Genomic DNA, 23,467 nt, shown 5'->3' with positions numbered 1-23,467 from the left:
ATACCCAACACAAACACATACACACACAGACCCATACCCAACACACACACACACAGACCCAACACAAACACAGACACAGACCCATACCCAACACACACACACACACACCTACAGACCCATACCCAACACACACACACACAGACCCAACACGAACACAGACACAGACCCATACCCAACACACACACACACACACCTACAGACCCATACCCAACACACACACACACAGACCCAACACGAACACAGACACAGACCCATACCCAACACACACACACACACAGACCCAACACAAACACAGATACAGACCCATACCCAACACAGAAACACACACACAGACCCATACCCAACACACACAGACACACAGACCCATACCCAGCACACACACACACACACACACACACACACACACACACACACCATCCAGCCCTTTGAATTCAGTTCCTGCGCTGACCTTCCTGGGACCACCACTGTCCCCTGCCCTCCAGCCTCTGGGCTGGGCTTCAGTTTGGGGCTCCATTTCTGTCTCTCAGTGTAAGATGCCCCAGGCAGTCCTCTCCCCCAGGGACTCGGCCCGAGGCTGCCCCCAGGCCTCCCATGCAGTCTGCTCGCTGCTGAGTCTGGAGTTAGCCATCCCTCGGCTCCCAATTTTGGAGGCTGCCCCCCTGAAACCCCTGCCCTGGCCTTGCAGCTCTGTGCCCACTGGCCCAGATCAGGAGGGACACAGTGCCATTTGCACCCTCGAGTCCTCTTTCCCCAGGACAGGTTGCTCACCCAGTGACCACCCATCCCCTGGCCCAGGTTGCCCCCCCAGCGCCCTATCCCGGCCTCCTCTGGGACCCTCTGCTGCACTCAGCCTTCTTGGCCACCGCTGCCCTTGCAGCCCATCTGGCTGCGTGCCACCACCCTGTCCTGTCTTTTCTTCCACCTCCCTGACTGCTCCTGTCTTCTTGTCCCTCCTGTTCCCTGTCTGGGCAGTCACCCCGTCTCAGCTGTATGTCTCCTCGCTCGCAGGGCTGCTGTGGGCGGGTGCGGTCCCGCAAAGTCACCATGACCCCGCTCGGGTCCTTCTGCTCCGAAGTCAGAAGGCGCAAGCGTCTGCTGTCTGGAAGGCCCCGGCCAGACGCCCCTCTCCACCCCGACCGGCTCTGCCTTACTTCCTCCAGGGCTGCTCCAACCCTGGTGCCAGGGCGGAGGGTCTCCCGCTCCCCAGCGCCCGATACACTCCTAGCTCTGCGCTTGCTGCCACCGGGGGGCCTGGCTCACGGAGCTGAAGGCAGGAGAGTGCCACAGCGCTGTCGTCACCTGGCACACTGCTCTGTCCTCACTAGGTCCTCTGTGCAAAGGCATCCTGCACAGTGGATAAAAGAGCACGTTGGGAAGAAAACACGGACGCATCGGGAAGCGTTGGAGATGATGCTGAGGGGCCCTGAACCCAGAACATGCCCTTGTGGCTGGAAAGGGTGAGTTACCCCCACTATGTGCAAGATGGGCGTGTGCGTATTTCTGTATTGAATTGATACAGGATTCTTGGGAGCTGAGCTTAGGTAAATAACAATTTGACCACATCACTTATAGATACAAGCAATGTCATAAAGGGATCCTATACAGATGCATATTCTCAGCTGCTTCTGACTAGTGATAGTGAATGTCAGTGGACGCGCGTTTTAGCACCTGTGTCCCCGATGAAAGCCAAGGCATTAGCAGCTCCTTTTTTATTTTTAATTAAGTTCCTTGCTCTGTGCTGTTATTTCTGAGTCAGTAGGAAGTTGCGGGGGGTCCAAGAAGCGTTAGACCCTCTAAGGGAGGTGAAGCTCAAGTGAAAGGTTAATGCTGTGTGTGTCTTCACCCGACAGATGCTGAATCTTTTTCTCTCTTTCTTTCTCTCTTTCTCTCCCTCCCTCCCTTCCTCTCTTTCTTCCTTTCTGTTTCTCTCTCCTTCTCTTTTTTTTTTTTTGGAGAAGTACAACAGGGTAAATCCTCAAATCCCTGGCTTGAGAAGAGCTTGCATGAAAAAACTCTGGGCTGATGGGCTCCGCGGGCAGGGGGAGCCCTGAGGATGCTACCTGTTCGCCGGGGTCCTGCTCACAGTTCTATTGGTGGCGCTAAAGCAGACCGACTCTGGGTCTCTCTCACCAACTCAGAGAACGAGCACACAGTAGGTATTTGTCCTTCAATAGGCCAGAACCAAAACACTTTACCCCTTTCACAGTGGGGTCTCCTAATTAGATATAAATACATTCAGCCATCAAGCAAAAATCGGATCCTTCTCTTTTCATTCTTTTTTATTCTCCAGGATTTCAACCTATAAGCTAATGCATGGGGAAGGGAAGGGGCTAAAAGAGGTGAATGCCCTCGGGCCCAAGGAGAGGTGTAAGAAACGTCTCTTTTCTCGGGCTAGCTCCTGACTCACTGGGGCCCCGGGCCCTGCTCAGCGGGGCTGCAGTGCTGACTTGCTGGAGGTGAAAGGACTGAACATGGAGAGGACTTGACCTCGGCACAGCTTCAGGAGCCATTCAGCAGGCCTGGGCTGCGGGGAGATGAAGCTGGTAATGGCGTTGGGTTTTTTTTTTTTTCTCTTCTACAGCCATGGTGGTTCCCCTGTGGAGTTCCCATCGATGGCTAGACAGAGACTGTTTTACTGGCTACGAGCATTCAATTAGAGTCTTCTGTAAGGAAAGGGAGCGCTTGTGTGGAGCACAGCATTACCATGGCCTCTTTCAGAGCTGCTTTACTATGGGAGCCTGCCAGGCATGGGTCTATAGGGAGACGGGGTGCACAGGCCCACTGAGGGGTGGCGTGACCTGGGGGAGCAGAGATCCTTAGCTTCATATACATAAACGGGCGAACATGTTCATTGGTCTTGTTTAAAAAGCAAAAAGGATGCCTTGTCTGTACCTGTACATACGAGGATAATTTCCCTATTTTCTCTTTTTCTGTCTGGTCCCTGTCTCACATTAGAACCTGAGAAACGCTGTCTTGGTTCAGCCGTGCATCCTTCTTGGCTGGCGGCTCACTGGATGAGGCACGCCTCATCCCTCAAGGCGCAGACGCCAAGGTTGGCTCCGAAGTTCGAGAATGGCTGAGGACCGAGGAATGCCATTGAAGGGAGTTTGATGCTGGGACCCAAGTGTTCCCAAAGTGGACACAGTTGGGTTTGGAGACCCGAAGCAAAGAAACCTTGGAAATTCTCCCTTGCCCTGTGTTAGCTGCAAAATAAGCAGCTCTTTGCGTTCTGGCCACCCATGGACATCTAGGAGCTGTAGACAGGACCCCTCAGGGCAGAAATGGGGTGGGGGAGAGCCTCGACTTTTCCTGCTCAGCCCCCACCTGCCACTAGCTGCCCAGGCCTCCTGTCCTATGGGAAAGGCGCCAATGCCCACCCCTTCCTTGTGGTCCTGCCTCCCTGATGGGGGTGGGTCTCCCAGCCCGCCCCCCCCAGTGCTGCCAAGGTGTCCCTCAAACACTCTTTCAAGGGGCCACATGCCCTCCCGGCCTTGACACCCCTTTCCGGGCAGACAAGGCCCCTCCTTGGCCTCGCTCCTGTGGACTTGCCCTTGCTCTTCATCTGGACCATATGTTCTCATCACTCGGGCTCCCCTGCAGGCTGACCTTCTCTCCCTCCCGTCCACCTGGGAGAAGCCTTCTCCGCTTCAAGGCTCAGTTCACATCCTGCGTCCTCTGAGACTCCCGGCAGAGAGTCCTGGCCCCCGCTGCACTGCAGGTGCCAGCTAGCTGCCGAGCCGTCCTGCGCGTGGACCCGTCTCCTCAGTACACAGTGAGGAGGGTGCCATCGTCGGGACTTTGATTCTGTGTTGCTGGATCCCCAGCAGGCAGTTCAGCGTGGTCATCGAGCGAATGCGAAGGAATTCTGGGCCAGGACTAGTTTGTGATGAGCAGTTTGAAGTGGGACACTCACCAAATGGTGTATTTAGCACCTCTCTTTTCCTAGAAAATATACCAACTTGGGCAGCCATCCCTATGGGGCCTGCTGTTGAAATACTTCCTGAACATTCAAAACACGTGGAATCCTACTCTGCACAGCCTCCGGCACCCCCGCTCCCAGCCCTGCTCGGGGAAGGGGAGGGGGCTCCCCGTCTCCCCTCAAGCTAGCCTCTTCCCAGGAATGGAACCAGGAACCCAGTGATTTGTGTGGTTCTCGCCGACAGACAGTAGGTTTCAGGGGGCCGGGAGCGAGGGCATCAGGTCAAGGGCAACGACTAGGTGAGAAGCGCTGCAAGCTAGTTCCGTGCTAGAGCTCGTTTAGGAACAGCACGGGGCCACGCGAAGGGGTGATGTGCCCGTGTCAGATGCTCGTGCCGGGTGGGAAGCAGGGGAGGGGCACACATGAAGCAGGCTGCCCTGTGGGACCACTGCAACTCGGGGGTCTGCGCCTGGACCCCAGGCCCAATGACCAGGTCACACACGGGTGCCTCAGTATCACTGGTACGTGGGATGCACTGATTTCGGCTCACACGTGGCACCAAGCTGGGTGCCGGGCATGGCTGCTCTGTAGCATAGGCGGCCTCAGCTCTGGAGCTCCTGAGTTTCAGAGATGACCAGCATCCTTGGAGACCACGGCAGGGGACCTGAGGACGTGAAGGGCTGCTGGGGCTCTCGGAAGGTGGGCACCGTCCAGCTGCCCTGGTGAGAAATACGGGGCTGCCTTGTCAACTACTGAGCTTGTGCTCTAGAGCCCGCAAGCCACAATTACTGAGCACGTGCACCACAACTACTGAAGCCCGTGCACCTAGAGCCTGTGCTCCGCAACAAGAGAAGCCACCGCAATGAGAAGCCTGTGCACCGCAACGAAGAGTAGCCCCCGCTCGCAGCAACGGAGACCCAACGCAGCCAAAAACAAAACAAAACAAAACAAAACAAACAATGCAAAAAACTGACAGGCGCAGTCACATTCCTGGCTCAGATTGAGGGCTGAGGTCACCCTCAATCTAAGGGAGAATGGAGTCCAGTGCTAAATGAAGCTTTGAAGCAACAGGAAAAGGTCCTTGCCCCTCAGTAGGGGATGGGGGGCTTCCCCCCTCCAAAGCACAAGGTGATCTGGAAGAACTCAATTTACACCCTTGGCTCCTGCGGGCTGGGGGATCAGCAGAGGGCGGGATAATCCCAGCTTCTCGAGCAGATGGTCTCTGACTACCGCTTGACCCAGTTCCCTCCCAGCAGATGACTGGCAGCGGGGCTGAGAGCTCCTCCATCAGGGAGCAAAATGTGGACCCTCCTCACAACCTCCTCCTACCAGCAAGGACACGGTGCCTTTTGCGTCTTCCCAGCGCCAGGGCGATGGGCGGGACACTGTACCTTCCCAAAGGTGTGGCGCCCTCCCCTCTTCCCCCAGGTCTGTCCAGCCCAGGTGGAACTCACAATAAGAAGGATTGTAACCCAGCAGGCAAGGAACGCTACTGCGAGCTTGTGCTGGGGATCAGGGGTGTGAAATCCTTCACTGGCCTAATGAATTCTCCCAATCAATCGACCAACCAAACTTCCGTTCAGTAAGCTCCCCTGATTGTCTGCCGGGTCTGGCATCAGACAGAGGCCTGGTCCTTGTCCACCAGAGCCTGAGGCCCCACACAGGAGACAGACAGGTGAAGAGGTAACAGCCAGGCACTGGGCTGAGGGGCCTAACCTGGCAAATGGCTATTCAGGGCACCAGAAGGCCATGGCGGGCTTCACCAAGGAGAAGAGATTGGGCTGGGTCTTGAAGACTGAGCATGAGTTGGCCAAGTAGGTTGGGGGCTGTGATGATGGAAAGTGCCAGAAGACCACAGCATTGTGCCCGGTGGAGGATGCAAAGAAAATCATAAAGGTGGGTCCAGCCTGCTTCAGAAGGTGGTGGCTCAGGCTGCCCAGGAGGCAGAAGCATCTCCTTTCTGCCCAAGGGTCACAGGCTTTGGGACAGGGCGAGAGGTGGAAACCCGAGGGCACGGGGTGCTGTGAGTTTGGGAGTGGCAGAGGATTGGGGTCTGGAGAAGGCCCTAAGGAGTCAAAGGGCTGCCCTTTCAGGGCCCCTGCTGGGCCCCTGCTTCCGACTTTGGGTTGGTAAAGCCAGACCAGCCCCCTTTTTGCACCTCGGGAGCGGCCCTGCGCACCTCCGGGTCGGTTCCTCGGATCGGGAGGGAGGGGGCGCTCGGCCTCCAGACTTGCAGGCCTCGGCGAGGCTGCGGTCCGGGCTGAGCGCCACAGCGGCCGGCTGGCCAGAGAAGCTTGCGATGAGGGACCGCGGGGGCTGGGGGGAGCCCTGAGCTGCAGGCCGAGGTCCACCTCGGGCGTCCTGGGCTCCCCAATATGCTAAGAAATTTAAAAGACCTCCGTGCAGTCCCATTGTTATGGAGCGAGGCCACGGTGGGTGGGGGTCTGGACCACTGAGGGGAGAGGGCAGGGCCGTGTTCCTGCTGCGCCCCGGGAGTACCGTCCTGCAGTTCCATACCCAGGTAGGGGCGCGAGGAGGGAACAGAAAGAACGGATTGCATTTGGGGTTCTGGACGGGGCTGGGAGTCAGGTGCCCATTGACAGCATCTCTTGTCTGGCGGCCTGAGAACGGTGGCCTTGGAATCATAATTTATTGAGTGCCGGGAGGAGCTTGGCCCGGTCGCCTCCTCTGGGGCTCCCCACCAGCCCGTGTGATGCTAGGCGTTACTGGGCCCCAGGTACGGACGAGGCGGTAGGAACTAGAATGTGAAGACTCTACGCACGGTCACTCCTGCAAAGCTGGCCGTGGCTGAGCCTCGACTGGGACCCGGGTCTGTCTGAAGCCAAGGTTTGTCAGTTGCGGGGTGGTGGCGGCAGTGGTGCTGGAGACCTCGCCAGCCTGCCAAGCCCGGAGTTCGGAGGCCTGTTGGCGGCGAGGCCGGTGCCCCCCGCAGTCGAGGAGTTCCTCGGGGCGCGCCGCCGGCAGAGGCAGCGGCCGGCCAGGCCCTTCCAGCCCGCGGGGCCCACGACTTGCCCAGTGCGCCGGCGGCCCGGGGCGCTGGGCTCGGGCACTGCAGCCCGGGAGCGACATCCACTGGCGGAGCCAGCCCGCGGCGCCCGAGGCCGACTCGACCCGCCTCGCCGCGGCCCCTGAGGGAGCACCCCAGGCAGGCCCGGGGCGGCTGCGGCGGCGAGAAGTGCCTCTCCCGGGCGCGGAGGGCGGCGGCCGGGCCGGGGGCAGGGCCTGCGCGGCCGCGGGGAGAAGGAGAGCGCCGGGACCCTGGGCTGGGAGCCCGTCGGTGCCGCCAGCCGCCCAGCTGGGCGGGGGTCCGGGGCGCCCACGTGGTGAGAAAGTTTCGGGACCGCAGAAGTGGCCCGGCCTCGCGGGGGGTAGGGGGGAGGGGAGAGGGCCGGCTCGCCCCTCCTTCTCGCGAAGGCAGAGGAAGGGAGCGGAGGGAAGCGGGGGTGGGCGGGGGGAGCGGGCAGCACCGACCTGAACAGATTCCGCCTCCCCCTCCCCCTGTCCCCCCCCCGCCCCCGGGAAGCGGAGCGGGGAGGCGCGGACAGTCTCCTCCCGCACGGCCAGGGCGAGGCTCCCCCCCCCCGTTTTTTTTTTCTGCCAACGTCTATCTCAACGCGCGCGCACATACGGAGATTGTGCGGCTTTTTTTTTCCCCCTTGGGAGAAAAAACGAGGAGAGTAAAAGAAGAGAGCAAAGCGAAGAACTCCTTCTTGGCGGGTCCGCACTCTGTCGCGGCCGATCGGGCGCGGGGACGCGGCCGCCACCCTCCTGCTCTCTCCCGGCCCTGCGGCGTGTGCCAGCGAGAGAGCCAGCGAGGACGCCCGCGCCGGGTACGCGGCGAGACTTTTAGGCGCTCGAGCCCGCATCGCCGCCGCCGCGCAGCCAGAAGAGACCGGGGCGAAGTGGGCCCCGCCGCCGCCGCCTCGCCTACCTCGCCCGGCGCCCCGCGCCCCGCCGGCCCGCGCACGCGGGCGGAGGGAGGCGAGCGGCGAGAAGGCGGGCGGAGCAGAGGCCCCGGCGGAGCGCGCAGCGGCCGGCCGGCCCGCCGGTGGATGCGGCGCCCGGGGAGCCTGGAGACAACTTTGCCGTGTGACGCGCAGGAAGGACTGCAGGGCCCGCGGCCCGGGGCTCCGCGCCGCCTCTGAGCGGGCCCGTGCTCCCCGGCGCTCCCGGCACCGCGCTCGCTCCGCTCCGCCGCCCGCCCGCCGGCCCGCGGCGAGGACGACCCGCCCGTCGCCGCCGCCGGCGGCCCTTCCTCGGAGCGAGGGCGAGGCGCTCAGGTGCGAGCGCGGGGCCCCGCCGCAGCGCCGCGCCAAGCCGCGGCAGGCTCCGCTCCGGGGGCCCGGGCGCCTTCGCTTCCGTCTCGGCCAAGTTGCGTCGACCGGCCCTTTCGCCACCTTCCCCGCCCGGCGACCGAGCCGCCGCTTTCGCTTCACCCGAGCGGGGGCTGCGGGGCCCCGACGCGAAGAGGATGGGAAGAAGGCTGCGGATGCCGAGGCGCCCCGAGACGCCCGTGCGCCAGTGACCCTCCGGCCCCCGCCTAGCCCCGCGCGCCTCATCGGCACCCGCGGCGCCCCTTCCCCGCCGCGCGGGAACCCCCGCGGCCCGGCCGGCCCCCTCCCCCTGTGAGCCGGCGGCGGCCCTCCCGGCGGGCGGGCGGAGGCCCGGGCAGGCGCGGGCGGGGGCGGGGCGGGGCGGCGCGCCGGGAGCCCGGAGCCCGGCCCTGCGCTCGGCTCGGCTCGCCTCGCCTCGCGGCGGGCGCCCTCGTCGCCAGCGGCGCACCATGGACGGGCTGCCCGGTCGGGCGCTGGGGGCTGCCTGCCTTTTGCTGCTGGCGGCCGGCTGGCTGGGGCCCGAGGCCTGGGGCTCGCCCACGCCCCCGCCGTCGCCCGCCGCGCCGCCGCCGCCCCTGCCGCCCGGAGCTCCCGGCGGCTCGCAGGACACCTGCACGTCGTGCGGCGGCTTCCGGCGGCCCGAGGAGCTGGGCCGAGTGGACGGCGACTTCCTGGAGGCGGTGAAGCGGCACATCTTGAACCGCCTGCAGATGCGGGGCCGGCCCAACATCACACACGCCGTGCCCAAGGCCGCCATGGTCACGGCCCTGCGGAAGCTGCACGCGGGCAAGGTGCGCGAGGACGGCCGGGTGGAGATCCCGCACCTCGACGGCCACGCCAGCCCGGGCGCCGACGGCCAGGAGCGCGTCTCCGAGATCATCAGCTTCGCGGAGACAGGTGGGTCGGCCCCGCGAGCGGCCCTCGCTCCCTCCTCCCCCCCCTTCTCGCCGGCTCTGGCCGCCGCCGCCGCAGCCAGCGCGCCCTGGGGGAAACCCGGACTCCCGGCCCAGCCCGCTCGCCTCGGGCCCTGTGCGCTCCGTCCCGGTCGTCGTCCTCTTCCCGCTGGCAGCGACCCCTTCGCGCTGCCCTACCCCCGCCGCGGAGCGCTCTGCCCTCCACCCCTGCTCTCCGAAACGGGCCCCAGCGCCTCCGGGCGCGCGCCCCCCCTCCCGGCCAATGCGTGCGGCCCTGGCTCCGCGGGCATTCGCTCGGTGATGGCTTAATGTTTTTGTTTCCCACGATCGGAGTGTAGGCTGAGCAGTGTGTATGGAGATGTGTGTGCTTGTTGATATCCGTGGGCCGGAGGAGTGTGTGTGTGTGCGTGTGTGTGTGAGTGTGTGTGTGTGCCTGCGTGAGAGGCCCCTGGGGCCGCTTCCATCGCCGGGTGGTGTGGGCTTGCCAGGATTGCTGAAGCCTCGCTGGGGAGAGCTAGGCAACCTCTCTTCCGATTGTGTGGGCACTGGAATCGGGCGGAAGGCAGGCTTCTCAACAGGTCCCATCATTTACGCAGAGAAAGACTGTGGCTCGGCTCCGGGGCAGCCCCGTGTCTTTCGGCTCGCCTGGCAGCAGCAGCAGCTCCTTGGCCTTAGAGCCAGTAGAGTTCGTAGTTAACAAAGGGTCGGAGTCCTTTCTGGAATTTTCCCCCGGCCCCGGATTGCAAATTTCTACCACTGTCTAAATGTAAAAATCAAGCAAGGGAAGATACCTTTCCAACTTTAAAAGAAGGAGTAAAATGTGCTCGTGCTGAAATGCTGCAAGTGCGTTCGGCTCCGCTGTCCTTTTCAGGACTTGAATGAGCCCCGTGGCTTTTGTGCCTGGAGCTCAGCCCCATTTGTGCCCAGGGGACTGCGGAGAAGGTCGCAGGGGGAAGCCCTGGGCAGGGCGGGGTGGGCAGGGAGCCTTGGGGGGGTTGGTGGCAATTGTGTCCCCAGGCTGCAAATGCCCTCCCCCACCCCAGCCCCGCAAGGCAGCGGGCAGACTGTGCTGGTGCCTCCTGGGGATGAAAAGGGATGAAAAGTTGTGCATGGCCGGGTGTGGAGCAACGCAGAGACAATCAGGGCTGGTTTGTGCTTAGAAAGAAACGCGTTGCCGTTTTAGCTGTCCGACAGAGTCAGGGAAAGCTGGACATGCAATTAGAGAGCTTGGATTAAACGGTGCTTTGGGGCCCAGAGTAGAAATGTGATTCTGGAAGGTCGAGGAGGCCTTTTGCTCCCGGTGGCACAAAATGACAGCGGGGGCTGTTATATTTCTGGTCCGTTTCACGGAGCCAGCTCTTTGACTTATAAATAACAGATTCAGGTCACAGTCAGCTCGTCCAAGACCAGCTTTTAAGGCTGCACTTTCCCCCATTTCAAAGTCAGATGTCTGTTATTAGAAGAGCCAGGCGGGGCCTGAGGAGGGGGCTGGGAGGGGGTCAGTGGTAGGAGGTTTGATAAAACCAGCAGAGGCCACACGGTTGACTTATTTGTTCTTCCTGAAAAAAAAAAACATGTAGAGATTGTCGGAGAGAAGGGTCTCTGAAATGTAGGATGAGAGAGGAGTCCTCTCTTGGTTGGCATGGCCTCACTTCTGCTTGAGCTGAATTACTGAGAAAACTAACAAGCCAGTTCTCCTTATCCATGGAGATTGCGAACGTGCCATTCACGGGGAGCCAGGGTCTCATGAAAGGGGTGGGCCTCAAGTTTCAGGGCCCAGTGTCCTGTCCCTTGGAGCTGCTCGGAAACGAGGGCTGCCCTTTGCGGCCTGCAACGCACACGTTCCTGTGTCAGAAATCTGAGCAGACCTGGCTTGTTTGCAGTGGAGGTTCCACTGGGGGTTGGATCAGATCATGCTTAGGTAAACACTGCAAGAGGCAGTTGGTGGCTCAGCTGGATTCTGCAGTGCCCTAAGTTAACCAAAAAAGAACCCAAACGCTGCTAGAACAACCCACCCCCAGATCCTCAGCGAGATCCTGGTTTTGTTTTTCGGATTTCACAGATACCCGTAACAACTTGTTAAGATCTTGGCCTCCTGACAAGTTCCTCTGTTGAGCTTTGAGTTCTGACAGCCTGTCTCCTGGGAACCCTGGCCTGGGAGAGGTGAGGCCGGGTTTGCTAGGCCCGGACCCTCCGACTCCAACCTGGTCCGGGTTTCTCGATGGGAAGTGATTTTCCCCGCCTCTGCCGGGTTACCATCAGAGGCCCGGGCCCCAGGAGAGGTATTTCTGGGCAGGACCGGCCAGCTGCGTGGCCGGCGCGAGGCCCAGCGGCACGCGGCAGAGTCCCTGTTTCCCGGCGCCTCCTGTTCTCCGCGATCTAACTTGGCCCGCTCTCCCGCTTCTCCGCAGATGGCCTGGCCTCCTCCCGGGTCCGCCTGCACTTCTTCATCTCCAACGAGGGCAACCAGAACCTGTTCGTGGTGCAGGCCAGCCTGTGGCTCTACCTGAAGCTGTTGCCCTACGTGCTGGAGAAGGGCGGCCGGCGGAAGGTGCGGGTCAAGGTGTGCTTCCAGGAGCAGGGCCCCGGCGAGCGCTGGGCCGCGGTGGAGAAGCGCGTGGACCTCAAGCGCAGCGGCTGGCACACCTTCCCGCTCACCGAGCCCATCCAGGCCCTGTTCGCGCGGGGCGAGCGGCGGCTCAGCCTGGACGTGCAGTGCGACGGCTGCCGGGAGCTGGCCGTGGCGCCCGTGTTCGTGCACCCGGGCGAGGAGTCGCACCGGCCCTTCGTGGTGGTGCAGGCGCGGTTGGGCGACAGCCGGCACCGCATCCGCAAGCGGGGCCTGGAGTGCGACGGCCGGACCAACCTGTGCTGCCGGCAGCAGTTCTTCATCGACTTCCGCCTCATCGGCTGGAACGACTGGATCATTGCGCCCACCGGCTACTACGGGAACTACTGCGAGGGCAGCTGCCCGGCCTACCTGGCGGGGGTGCCCGGCTCGGCCTCGTCCTTCCACACGGCCGTGGTGAACCAGTACCGCCTGCGGGGCCTGAACCCGGGCCCCGTGAGCTCCTGCTGCATCCCCACCAAGCTGAGCAGCATGTCCATGCTCTACTTCGACGACGAGTACAACATCGTCAAGCGGGACGTCCCGAACATGATCGTGGAGGAGTGCGGCTGCGCCTGAGGGCGGGGCGCGGACGGTCCCGCGCGGGGGGCACGCCGTGCGCGGCGAGGGGTCGTGGTGCTGACGCCGGGCTGTCCGGGAGGCGCCCGGGGGAGGCCTGAGATAGTTTCCTACTTCTTCATCCAGCCCTCAGTCAAAAGCAGAGGGAGACCCCTCCACGGACACGGCGGACTCGACAGTGCGCCCGTGGACGCGCACAGCCGGTGGCACCCTGCCACCCACACAGCAGCCTCCGCGATAGCAGCAAACGGATGCGGTGACAAAGGGCAGCTCAGCCCCAAACGCCTGTCACCCGGAGAGTGGGGTGAGCAGCCACCATCCCCACCAGCTGGCCTGGCCACTCTGAATCGCGCGCCTTCCGAGCACACAGAAGAGCACAAAGACAGAGACACAGAGGGAGAGAGAGGGAGGGAGCCCCGCAGAGGAGCAGCAGAGGCGGAGGTGGGGAGCGGGCCGCGGGCGATGGCCGCGTGTCCCCTTAGCCTGTTCAAGGCCCGCCGTGCCTCGGCATCTCTTGGCTCCAACGCGTGGGCTTCGTCCCGCGGCCTGGGATCCTTCCTGCTGCGGGGACCAGGGCAGCCCCCATCCTTTCCCACCCTTGGAGAGGGAAGGAGTCCCAGAAAGGACATCACCTGCCGGAGGTGGTGGGGCCGTGGCAGTGACCGTTTGTTGCTTGGGTCCCTGGCTTGACTTCTGTGTGTGTGTGTGTGTTTTGGGGGTGGGGAGGGAGGGAGAGGAGAAGGGTCTTAATTTGATGCTTTAACTGATCACTAGCAGTTGAATGGTCATTCGTTCTGGTTGTACAATTGAAAAGGGACTTTCCTATCAGGTCTGACCTTTTAAGTTAAAATCTGAATTGTTCCAAGTAGAAAGAAAAAAGTTGCAATCTGTGCCCTTCCCTGGGGAGATTCCTCTAGGACTGGTTGGGGAGGAGTGGAAATGCCTCTTAGGCAGGTGGGGGTGAGCTCTTAGGAGGAGGGAACGGTGGGGTGAAGGCATTCTGGAAATGCTGGGGGCGGGGGGGGGGTTGCCCCCTCAGCAGGGGGCGAGGGAGCGCAGCAGTTTAACTGGTCTTGGGGAAACGTGGGAGGCTTTCAGCTGCTTTGCAGAAGTGGCCCACGTGGGCCCCCGGCCACCAGCGCCGGCCACAGATGTGGCCCCCGCCTGCTCGCCCGCCCGCCTGCCCCTCCTAGCACTTGCACACCCGCCTGAACGCACATGATACAGCCCTTGCTTATCCGCGTGTGTCCTGAAGTGGCCCTTGGTGGAGCACTGAGCTCGCTCACCCCCAGAGGTCCAAGTGCCACGTGAACTATGCAATTTAAAGGGTTGACCCACACTAGACGAAACTGGACTCGTACGACTCTTTTTATATTTTTTTATACTTGAAATGAAATCCTTTGCTTCTTTTTTAAGCGAATGATTGCTTTTAATGTTTGCACTGATTTAGTTGCATGATTAGTCAGAAACTGCCATTTGAAAAAGAAGTTATTTTTATAGCAGCAAAAAAAAATACAGTTAAATGTATTATACATAATTTTGGAACCAAAGAGGCCAACAGATCAGTTTTAATTTTTATTAGACGGTGAGGCCATCTTATATGAGGTGGACGTTCTGAACAATCCCTTGAGTGGCCTGCCAGTGTTTCAGGGTATAAATGGATTTTGTTTATTCAGTTTGATGTGTCTTTTCTATCGTTACACACCCAGAAGGTAGAGTAAAAAAGACGATGGTAGGATGCAGGTGTGTATCCTTAAATCCCCATCTTTGTGTTTATTTAATAAAGCTCCCCTTAGGTTCTGTTTCATAATAATTTAAAACCAAACAATTTTCCCGTAGACTTGCTGTTAAAGTATTTTACATTTGTGTACAGTTGAAGAAAATAAAAGATGGAGTGCCACGGGCTTCCTGCCTTGTGTGGTGTCTGGGGTGGTGGGCTCTGGGCTCGAGGGGGCAGCTGCGGGGGGAGGGCAAGTCCCGCTGTACGGCTTTGATGCCAGTTGCCTCCCTGGGCCGCTCCCGGCATTCTCTGAGTCCTTGCCATGAGCTCGGATGTCAGGCAGAGAGTCTAGGAAAAGTGGCAGGAGATCCAAATGAAGGACAATTAGCAAATTCATGAATTACACATTTGTTTACTCTTCTAAGTCCCAAGACTAATCATGTTGCACCAAGGCCGCATCTAGTAACGTTTGAAAGTGCCGGTTAAGCCCCTTCCCTGGGAGCAAATGTGAAACCTGGGAGGTTGAAGCCCACCTGACCCCATGCCCATCCCCATTTACTAACAGAGGTGACTGCGACCCGGAAGAGGTTACCGTCTTGGGATGGAAGCCAGAAACAAGGCCCTGAGGATGCCAGGTGTCCTCTCCTGTGGGGATTTTAACTGGTCGTAGGTGGTGGTGGTGTTAGTAGTGACACCGGCCTAACTGCAGTTGCAGGGATGCCCGGAGATACCCACTGGATGCTGTTATCAGGCCGCCTTTGTATCATCACGCCTTTGTGGGAAATGGCGTTTCCCAGAGTTTGGAATCTGAGGCTCAGGTTCAGGGCTTACCTGAGGTCACAGAGACAGGACAGGCACCCTGGGCATTTGAGTCCAGGTGCCACGGCTGGTCCACCTGTTCCCCTGGCAGGACTGCAGGGCTGAGGCCTTGCTTCATCAGAGGCCCTATGGGGACAGGGGCTACAGCGTGTGGTTTGGGGGTCACACGTGGTCTTCCCAGAAATCTCAGGACATTTGAACAAGTGGGACCTTAGGGGTTATCTAACCCCATTAAGCCAACAACTGGGAAACTGAGGGAGCTCTGGGCAGCTGGAGGGCCACCTCGATTCACATGGCCAGCTAGTAGCAGGACGGCAGCCTCTGGCCTCTGTCTTTTTCTAGTCTTTGCCTGGCCAAGAGAGCTGCTGCCCTGCCAGGCTTTCGTCTGAGGGGTGCATTTGTTCATCTGTGATGTCTTGAGATGGTATAAAAGTTAACGGGGGCAAAGAAGAAAATTTCGCAAAGACAGACCTGGCCTGGACGTGTTAGGGTATAAAAGTCACCGTCTGGCTGTCCCCGGCCCAGGAAGTTTTGCCGCAGTCACCAGGGTGCCTCTGCTCTTTCGATGTTGAGCATCTCCGGGCGCCCTCCTGGGTCACAGGGTGGCCCACGGGTCCCGCGGGGACCCCGGGAAGGGCCAGGGACTCCGAGGTTGGAGGCCAGCGGCCGGCAGATGTGGCCCCGAGTGGCGCCCTGCTGCCCTGTGCTGGTCTGTGCCCTGAGGGGTCGGCCCCGCAGCAGCCCCCGCTGGGGCGATGTCGGGTGGCACTTACTGTCCCCCTGAGGACAGCCTGCATCCCTGTCCCAGGGCTGGGCCTCCTCCCCCGGCAGGGCCGCGCGGCTTCCTCCCTGTGCCTCTGTGGTCCTTGCCTCTCTGTTCTTTCCTCCCGGTGGCTTTTCCCCGCATTCTCTCCCTCCTCCTCTTCCCAGGGGTCCTGGCCTAGGGTCCCACCTCTCCCCAGAGGTGCCCCTGGAGCCTCCACTGCAGCCCAGAGAGTGAGCTTCCTGTGCCGCCGCCCCCCCCCACCCCGGCCCAGGCCCTCCTGCTCTCCTCCCCTGTGTCCCTCCCTTCCTTCTTCAGGCCACCAGGCCATTAGCCTCTCACAGGGCCGGTGCGTCAGGCCGGGCCAGCCAGAGCCAGAGCTGCCGGCCCCACCCGCCTCAGCTATTTCCACGCACTGGATTCGCCCTTGGCTGACCTTCAGACGTGCCTCGAGCCCTCAGCGACCCAGTGGAGTCTGAGGCTGGGGTCGGGGAGGAGAGGGGACCCCCACTCTTCCCTCCCGTCGCTTCTCCCCATTTCCCAGACGGGCAGACGGAGGGTCCAGGAAGCAGGGCCTCCAGGGCTCTCCTGCATCTGCTTCCTCCCAGCCCCCTTGGGCGTGATGCCGTGGCCGCCCGGCGGGGTCTGAGGATTCCTGCCGGACCCCTGGCCCACCTGGAGCTCGGGCTGGCCCGCACCATGCCCTCGGCAAAGCCCTGTGGGAACTCTTGCTTGGGACCCCCCAAGGGGCCTGGCAGGCTCCCCTCCTGGGCCTCCTGAGAGGGCGGGAGGGGGCGGGGAGGCCACAGGCTGTCGCCAAGCCACGGAGACGGCTGCAGGCTGGGGAAAGTGTGCCTTTGCAGGCAAAGAAGCCGAAACAAAACACCCTGCCTGTGGCCAGAGGCCCCGGTCTGGGCTTTCAGTGGGAAGTTTGGAGCAAGCGGCAGATTACCTGTGAGCTTTGCCGGAGGCCCGGGGGTGAGCAGTGCTCGGGCCCGGGGGTGAGCAGTGCTCGGGCGCGGGCCGCGTCGGGGTGGGGACGCGCTGCGGGTGAGGCTGCGTGACGTGCGGCTCTGCGCCTGGAGGCGCGTCTACCTGTCTACTGAGCCGTGGAGGACGTGAGGCTGTGTCCGTGGCCGTGCGCGGTGGGCTGCGCGTGAGTTTGCCCGGGTCTGAGGTTGTGTGGCTGAGTGAGTGTGAGACCCTGTGGCGTGTGAGACTGTGATCGTGGGGTGTGGTTGCTCGGTTGTCTGTGTGTATTTCTTGCCATTTTCATTTTCTTCCTCGTCAAAAAATGATGCCCTTGGCCCGTTATACACGGTGATGGGGTTTGTTATATTTTAAAATCTGAGCTAGATCACCCTCTTGCCGGACAGGTGCTGGGGGCAGGCGTGGGTGCAGGCACCATTTCTGTGGCCCGCGTGTTCACCCTCAGTGTGTTTTCACAGCCCCACTGCCCTGCCCTGGCCGTTCAGTGCCAGGTCGGGGGGCATCACTGTGGTGTCCCTGCAGCCCCAAAGCCGGAGCACTTTGGAAGTAGAATGGGGACTTCCCTGGTGGCGCAGTGGTTAAGAATCCACCTGCCAATGCAGGGGACACGGGTTCGAGCCCTTGTTGGGGAAGATCCCACGTGCCACGGAGCAACTGAGCCCGTGCGCCACAACTACTGAGCCTGCGTGCCACAACTACTGAGCCCGTGTGCCGCAACTACTGAGCCCGTGTGCCGCGACTACTGAGCCCGTGTGCCGTGACTACTGAAGCCTGTGCGCCTAGAGCCTGTGCTCCTCAACAAGAGAAGCCACTGCAATGAGAAGCCCGTGCACCGCAATGAAGAGTAGCCCCCGCTTGCCGCCACTAGAGAAAGCCTGCGTGCAGCAACAGACCCAACACAGCCAAAAAATAATTAAATAAATTTATATTAATGAAAAAGTAGAATGGCACTATCTGGTCAGTCCTTTAGTCACTCAACAAACATTTCCTGGGTGCTTGCTCTTATTCATGCATCATCTCAGTTTAGTCCTCACAGCAGCCCAGGGCTGGATGGGGAATAGGTATCATTATCCCCATTTTATGGATGAGAAAGTTAAGTCTGAGAAAGCCATGCACTGAAGGTGGCACAGCTCATAAGTGGCAGAGCTGAGATTTGCTCCCAAGAGTTGCTTCCAAAATCACTCATAGCCACTGGGTTGCCCAGGAGGAGGGGGGCGGTGGGGGGCATGGCTGTTCTGGGGCCTCCCTGGAGGAGAGGAGAGGCTGGGGCTGAGGGTCTTCTTGGCTTTCAGTTGGGAGGGGGCCACCCGCTCACTCATGCCAGGCCTGCTGCCCGGGATACCGGGAGAGCCATGGCATCTGAAATTTGAATGGTTCCTCTCTGGCTGTGGGGACAGCCCCATGCTCTCCCTGGCCAGGTGTGAAGGGTTTGGCTGCTGGGCCCCATGGGGGTGGAAGAGGCGGCCTGGAGTGTGGGCTTGGAGCCACCCGCCCCCACCATCCCCCCGCTGGGTTTTGTGATCCTGGCCTAACCTCTCAGTTGCCTCATCTGTAAAATGGGGACCGCGACAGTGCCCACCATAGGGCCCAAAGTGCAGGGGCGTGCCATGTGCATTAAGGTGCTTGGAACAGGCCAGGCTCCGATGGGTGTGGGTTCGTTGCTGCTGTTTTCTGTGTGTCAGGAGTGGTGCTGGATGCCCTTCCCGAGCCCCTGCCTCCCACCCAGAAGCCTCCCTGGAGCACACTCTTTCCTTCTCAGTTATTCATTCAACAAACATTTACAGAGGCCGCGCTGACAATGATGTCTGCTAACATTCATTGAGAACTTACTGCCATCAAACATACTGCTTCCTTACAGCCTCCCTGCTGGGCAGCTGACGTGTGCCCATTTCACTGATGTGGAAGTTGAGGTTCAGGGAAGTGGAGTGTCTTGCTCAAGGCCTCACAGCTATTCAGGGGAGAGGCTGTGTCTGTGCCTTCCAAATGTGCGTCCTCTCCCTTCAGTGTTCTCTAGAGACCCTCAGGGCCCTGAGCCCCAGGGGACTGGGGGCTGCGGAGGGGCTGCCGTTGGCTCTGTCCTGGAGAGGCCCTGGAAGTGGGATGCGGGGCAGTACAAGGTACCTTGCAGCCCTTGTCTGGAATGAGGGATGTGGGGGCCCGGGTCTGCACAGCCATTACTGCAGGGCCTTCGGGGGGAGCACAAATCAGGTCCCCGGGTCCCCAGCTGGCTGCGCTCAGGCTGGGTTCTTCCTGGCCCCTGTAGGCGTGCGTGCATGCGTGTGCGCGCGTGTGTGTGTGTGAGTGTGAGAATCTGGATGAAGTCTCCACCCCTGAGGGAGCTCTGGGCCTTGTGGAGAGAGTGCTGGGTCTCCCTGAGCCTGCATCCTGGCTTCTAGGCCTCTGGGGAAGGCTCTCACTGGCTTGAGGCTGTCCAGCTCTGGGACGGAGCTTTAGGGCAATTTCACTCCTAACGGAGCTAAGTCACTGACACTGTCCACACTGGCAGATGAGGCTCCCAGGGGCCGCCTCTCACCCCCTGGGTCCCAGCACTACTCTGGCGGGTGAGTGGCTCTGAGGCAGCTTCCTAACTTTGCTGCCATGGGAGGGGCTCCGAGGACCACCTGGGCCCCTTCGAGGCCTCCTCCTTCCCACAGGGGGTTGAGCAGCCCCCTCAGCACAAACAGCACAAGGGGCCTTGGCCCAGCGGCCCTGCAGTCACTCCCCGACGGCCCGAGGTAGCCTGTAGGTGCAGCTTTACCCCTGGGGGTCTTAGGTAAGTCCTGCTTTGGGGGCCGGCAGGGCTGGTGCTGCCTGGGCCCTGCCAGGTGGCCAGAGGCTGGTCCTTTCACCTGTTTGGTGGTGGCAGCCGCAGGCCAGCACTGCAGTTGTGGGAATCACAGATCTTCTTCCAAAAGACACCCGTGACCTTCTCCAGCTCCTCCTGGGTAGTATAAGGAAAACTTGGCCAAGCCTGTCGCTCCCGTATAAAACCCATCCACGGCCCCGCAGCTTCGGGAAGAAGTCTGCTGGCTGATGGGCTCACCGGGACCCCAGGCCTGACTGCCCCCTCCCCCCAGAGCCCCCAGGCCTCTCCATGCCCCCAACGCTGGGGCTGCGGTTCCCATCCAGAGCCCACCGCCTCGCCTCGGTGCCTCCCAGATGCCCGTCCTCGGCCGGAACATGCGTCCTCCTCCTCTTTGCCTGCCTGCTTGTGCTTCACCCTCAGCGCTCTGGAGGAGGAGCCCAAGCTCCCAGGCCACCGATCGGGCGCACACCTGCCTCCGTACGAGGCTGCCAACCTGGACTCTAGGGCACCCGGGGTCTGCGCCGTTCACCCAACCAGCGTTCTGAGCCTGGGGCCGGGGAAGCGCTCCACACACAGTTGTGACATGAATGAAGGGACAGCGGTCTCGGGGTGACCCCCCCCACCCACCCACTTCCCTGCTGGAACAACTGAGGCTGGAGGGGCCACAGGACCAGGGAGAGGCTCAGCCCTGGCGAGGACCAGACGCTGGCACTCCTGACCACAGCTTGTTACATTTCTCCCTTTAGTGGGTTCAGGCCAAAGCATCTTCCAAAGCCTGTCATTTGCCCTGAGTAGTTCAGGCTTCAGGGTGAAGCTCAGCCTCGTTCAGGAGCTGCGGCTGCTGCTGTGGGCAATAGCACTGCCCGCCCGACGGGGAGCAGCCCGGTGCCCGGGGGCTCCTGTAAAGTGTCACGCTGGCGTACCAGTTCCTCCCTGGGACGCGTGGTCCCAGGAGCGGGCAGCCCCTCCTGCCCTGGTCGTCCCCTCTGCGAGAGTGCGGTTTGCCGCAGAAGCTCAGCTTCAATGAATCAGTCACCGAGACAGGGATCGGTGGATGGGGGCAGCCGCCCCGGGGATGACTGGCGCGTTAATGAGTGTCAATCATCTCAGCAGCAATCACTGATGCTCCTACCGCCGGGAAGGAGTGCAAAGCACGCAGTCCTGAGTCGGCTCTGCAGGCCCGTCCGCCACCCAGCACCCTAACCCTAACCCCTAACCCTAGCCCTAACCCTAACCCTAACCCTAGCCCTAACCCTAACCCTAAACCTAGGCCTAACCCTTGGGGCGCCAGGCTGAAGGGAACTGGTGGAGCATACTGCCCTTGTCCACAGAGCAGGACCCTGTGTCCTCTCAGTGTCACTGCCATCAATTCCAGAGCGGGGTTTGGTAAACCACAGCCAGGGGCCAAATCTACCAGCTCAGAACGGTTTTTTCATTTTTACGTGGTTGCAAACAAATCAGCGGAAGAATAATACTGCATGGCATGATGATTATATGAAATTCAAATTCAATGCCTAATAAATAAAGGTTATGGGTTAGTTGTGGCCGAGACCCGTATGGCCTGCAAACCCTAGAACGCTGAACCTGACCTTTTATAGAAAAGGTTTGCTGGCCATCCTTGGCTGGGCAGATGTCCCAGGAGGCCACTGTACCCCCCCCACTCCACCCTACCTCTGGAGCCCCTCCTGGAGACCACCCCGCCCCCAGAACCCTCCTAGTGCTAATGGGGGCAGAGGTGGACACGTGACCCCAGCCAATCACAGTCAGCTGAATGTTGACACCCATTATGAGGGATGTCTCTCCTGGGCATTTAGAGCATAAGGCCCTGGGCATTTAGAGCATAAGGCCCAAGGGTGCACTGTGGTCCCTCAGAGCCCGAGTAACGCCCAGTGCAGGGCAGGACTAAGTAAATGATGGGAGCGGGGTGGCATTAACACCGGCAACATCGCCTCACACCTGTTAGGATGGCTCCCGTCTAAACCCCCAGAAGATACCGAGTGTCGGCGAGAATGTGGAGACACTGGAACCCTTGTGCACTGTTGCTGGGAATGCACAATGGTGCAGCCACTGTGGAAAACAGTATGGAGGGCCCTCGAACAACTAAAAATAGGTCCAGCAATTCTACATCTGGGTATATACCCAACAGAAGAAAGCAGGGTCTCAAAGACATAATTGTACACTCATGTTCATAGCAGCATTATTCACAATAGCTAAAAGGTGGAAGCAACCTGAATGTCCATCACCAGAGGAATGGATAAACGTTACGGTGTTTACAGACGAGGGAATAGTTTTCAGCTTTAAAGAGGAAGGAGATTCTGACACCTGCTACAACGTGGATGGACCTTGAGGCCATTATGTGAAGTGAAATAAGCCAGTCACAAAAGACAAATACTGGGTGATTCTACCTCCATGAGGTACCTGGAGGGACAGAAAGCAGAAGGGTGGGTGCCAGGGGCTGGGGAAATGGGGCGATGGGGAGTTTAATGGGGACAGAGCTTCATTTTTGCAAGATGAGAAAGTTCTGGAGATGGATGGTGGTGATGGTTACACAATTATATGAACATACTTCTTGCCACCAAACTGTACATTTGAAAATAGGAGATAGGCTTCCCTGGTGGCGCAGTGGTTGAGGGTCCGCTTGCTGATGCAGGGGACACGGGTTCGTGCCCCGGTCCGGGAAGATCCCGCATGCCGCGGAGCGGCTGGGCCTGTGAGCCACGGCCACTGGGCCTGCGCGTCCGGAGCCTGTGCTCAGCAACGGGAGAGGCCACAGTAGTGAGAGGCCCGCGTACCGCAAAAAAAAAAAAAAGAAAATAGGAGAGATGATACATTTTCTGTTTTACATATTTTACCATGATTAGAAATTTTAAAAACCCAACAACTTAGCAACAGAAGTGTCTTCCCCCATGGGCAGGCCTGTTTCCGGCCTTCCTGGCAACAGACGTCCATGTTTTCTAGCCCCACTGACCTCGCCCCCCGTCAAGGGGCCGGACGCTCAAGGCTGACTTTGCCTCGCCTTTCCCCACCTGTGCGGTGTTTCCCTGAGTGAGCAGGTGTGTGGAGCTGCCCTTCAGGTTCCAGGCCTCACCTGGAGCAGACTTGAGGAGCAGATGTCACAGCCAGCCCTAGAACCCCTAGAAATGGGGCCAGGAGTGGCCTCTGAGTGAGTGGGTGGTCCAAAGAGCACCCCCCACCCCCAGAGAAGGCTGGTGTCCCTTGGTGCATGCCAGGCCTGCCCAGGCTGGGCCACCCGGTTGGCTACAGCCCACAGGACTCAGAGACTCACCTGGGCCCTGTCTAGGAAGGCCACCACCTTCCCCATATAGGCCAGGAGGGGCACGAGGACCCACACGCTTGGGGTGTGTTCCCTTTGCCAGGCACGGGACGGGTGTTTCTGCATCTCACTTGATTCTACAAGAACCCAGTGAGAGGTAGGGTCCATGAGTTCTTGCCCTTCCCTGGGTTGCTCCAGGCTCTGGACCACGGGGCTTCAGGGGATCCAGAAGTCCTGGAGACCTAGGGGTCCACAAGCACCAGGGCCTGCGGAAAGGCTTGGCATCCACCCCTAAATGCTTTTCTGAAACTGCCCTTCTTGGACCCTTACACGTAGGCCCTTAGCAACTGATGCCAGCACCCAAAGGAGTGGGTGGTGCCCAGGCACAGTGGCTGCTGATGGAGGGCTTTCTGGGTGCTAGACACTGGGTGCTAGACACGGTCATAGGTGCATGTCTGAAACATCTCCCATCACCCACTCGCAGTCCTTTGGGACCCAAGAGGCTCCCATGGGAGCCCACAGGAGGGCCACTAACTCTGCTCAGAGACCGGGTGGTGTGGTTATCAGGGAAGCCTTTCTGGAGGAGGTGGTCCCTGAGCCAGGTCTTGTAGGATAAATGGGAGTTGGCCAGGAAAGCAGGGCAGAGGGAAAGGTATTCTTGGAAGTGGGTATAGCAGGAGAAAAGGCCCCGGAGAAAGTGGCCTTCGCCTTCAGGGCGCT

The 23,467-nt window shown here is 60.3% G+C and overlaps 1 protein-coding gene across 1 annotated transcript; it reads left to right on the top strand.

Annotated features, from left to right (window-relative positions):
- The first annotated feature begins 8,669 nt into the window (after window positions 1-8,669).
- INHBB (inhibin subunit beta B) lies at window positions 8,670-14,279 on the top strand. The gene is made up of 2 exons (XM_081243127.1): window positions 8,670-9,171; window positions 11,600-14,279. The coding sequence occupies exons 1-2, from the start codon at window positions 8,724-8,726 to the stop codon at window positions 12,373-12,375; spliced, it is 1,224 nt and encodes a 407-aa protein (XP_081099253.1). The 5' UTR covers window positions 8,670-8,723; the 3' UTR covers window positions 12,376-14,279.
- The last annotated feature ends 9,188 nt before the right edge of the window (window positions 14,280-23,467 follow it).

Source organism: Mesoplodon bidens, assembly GCF_964165515.1.
Source record: "Mesoplodon bidens genome assembly, chromosome: 8".
In the NCBI taxonomy this organism is placed as follows: Eukaryota; Metazoa; Chordata; class Mammalia; order Artiodactyla; family Ziphiidae; genus Mesoplodon; species Mesoplodon bidens.
Note: the sequence above shows the minus strand (reverse complement) of the source record. Positions and strands in the feature narration are given on the sequence as shown.

What these genes read in the sequence shown, in the direction of transcription:
- INHBB (XM_081243127.1), top strand. Translation starts at nt 8,724, where the DNA reads ATGGACGGGCTGCCCGGTCGGGCGCTGGGGGCTGCCTGCCTTTTGCTG. An exon ending in CATCAGCTTCGCGGAGACAG is followed by an intron (nt 9,172 to 11,599) that starts GTGGGTCGGCCC and finishes GCTTCTCCGCAG; the next exon opens with ATGGCCTGGCCTCCTCCCGG.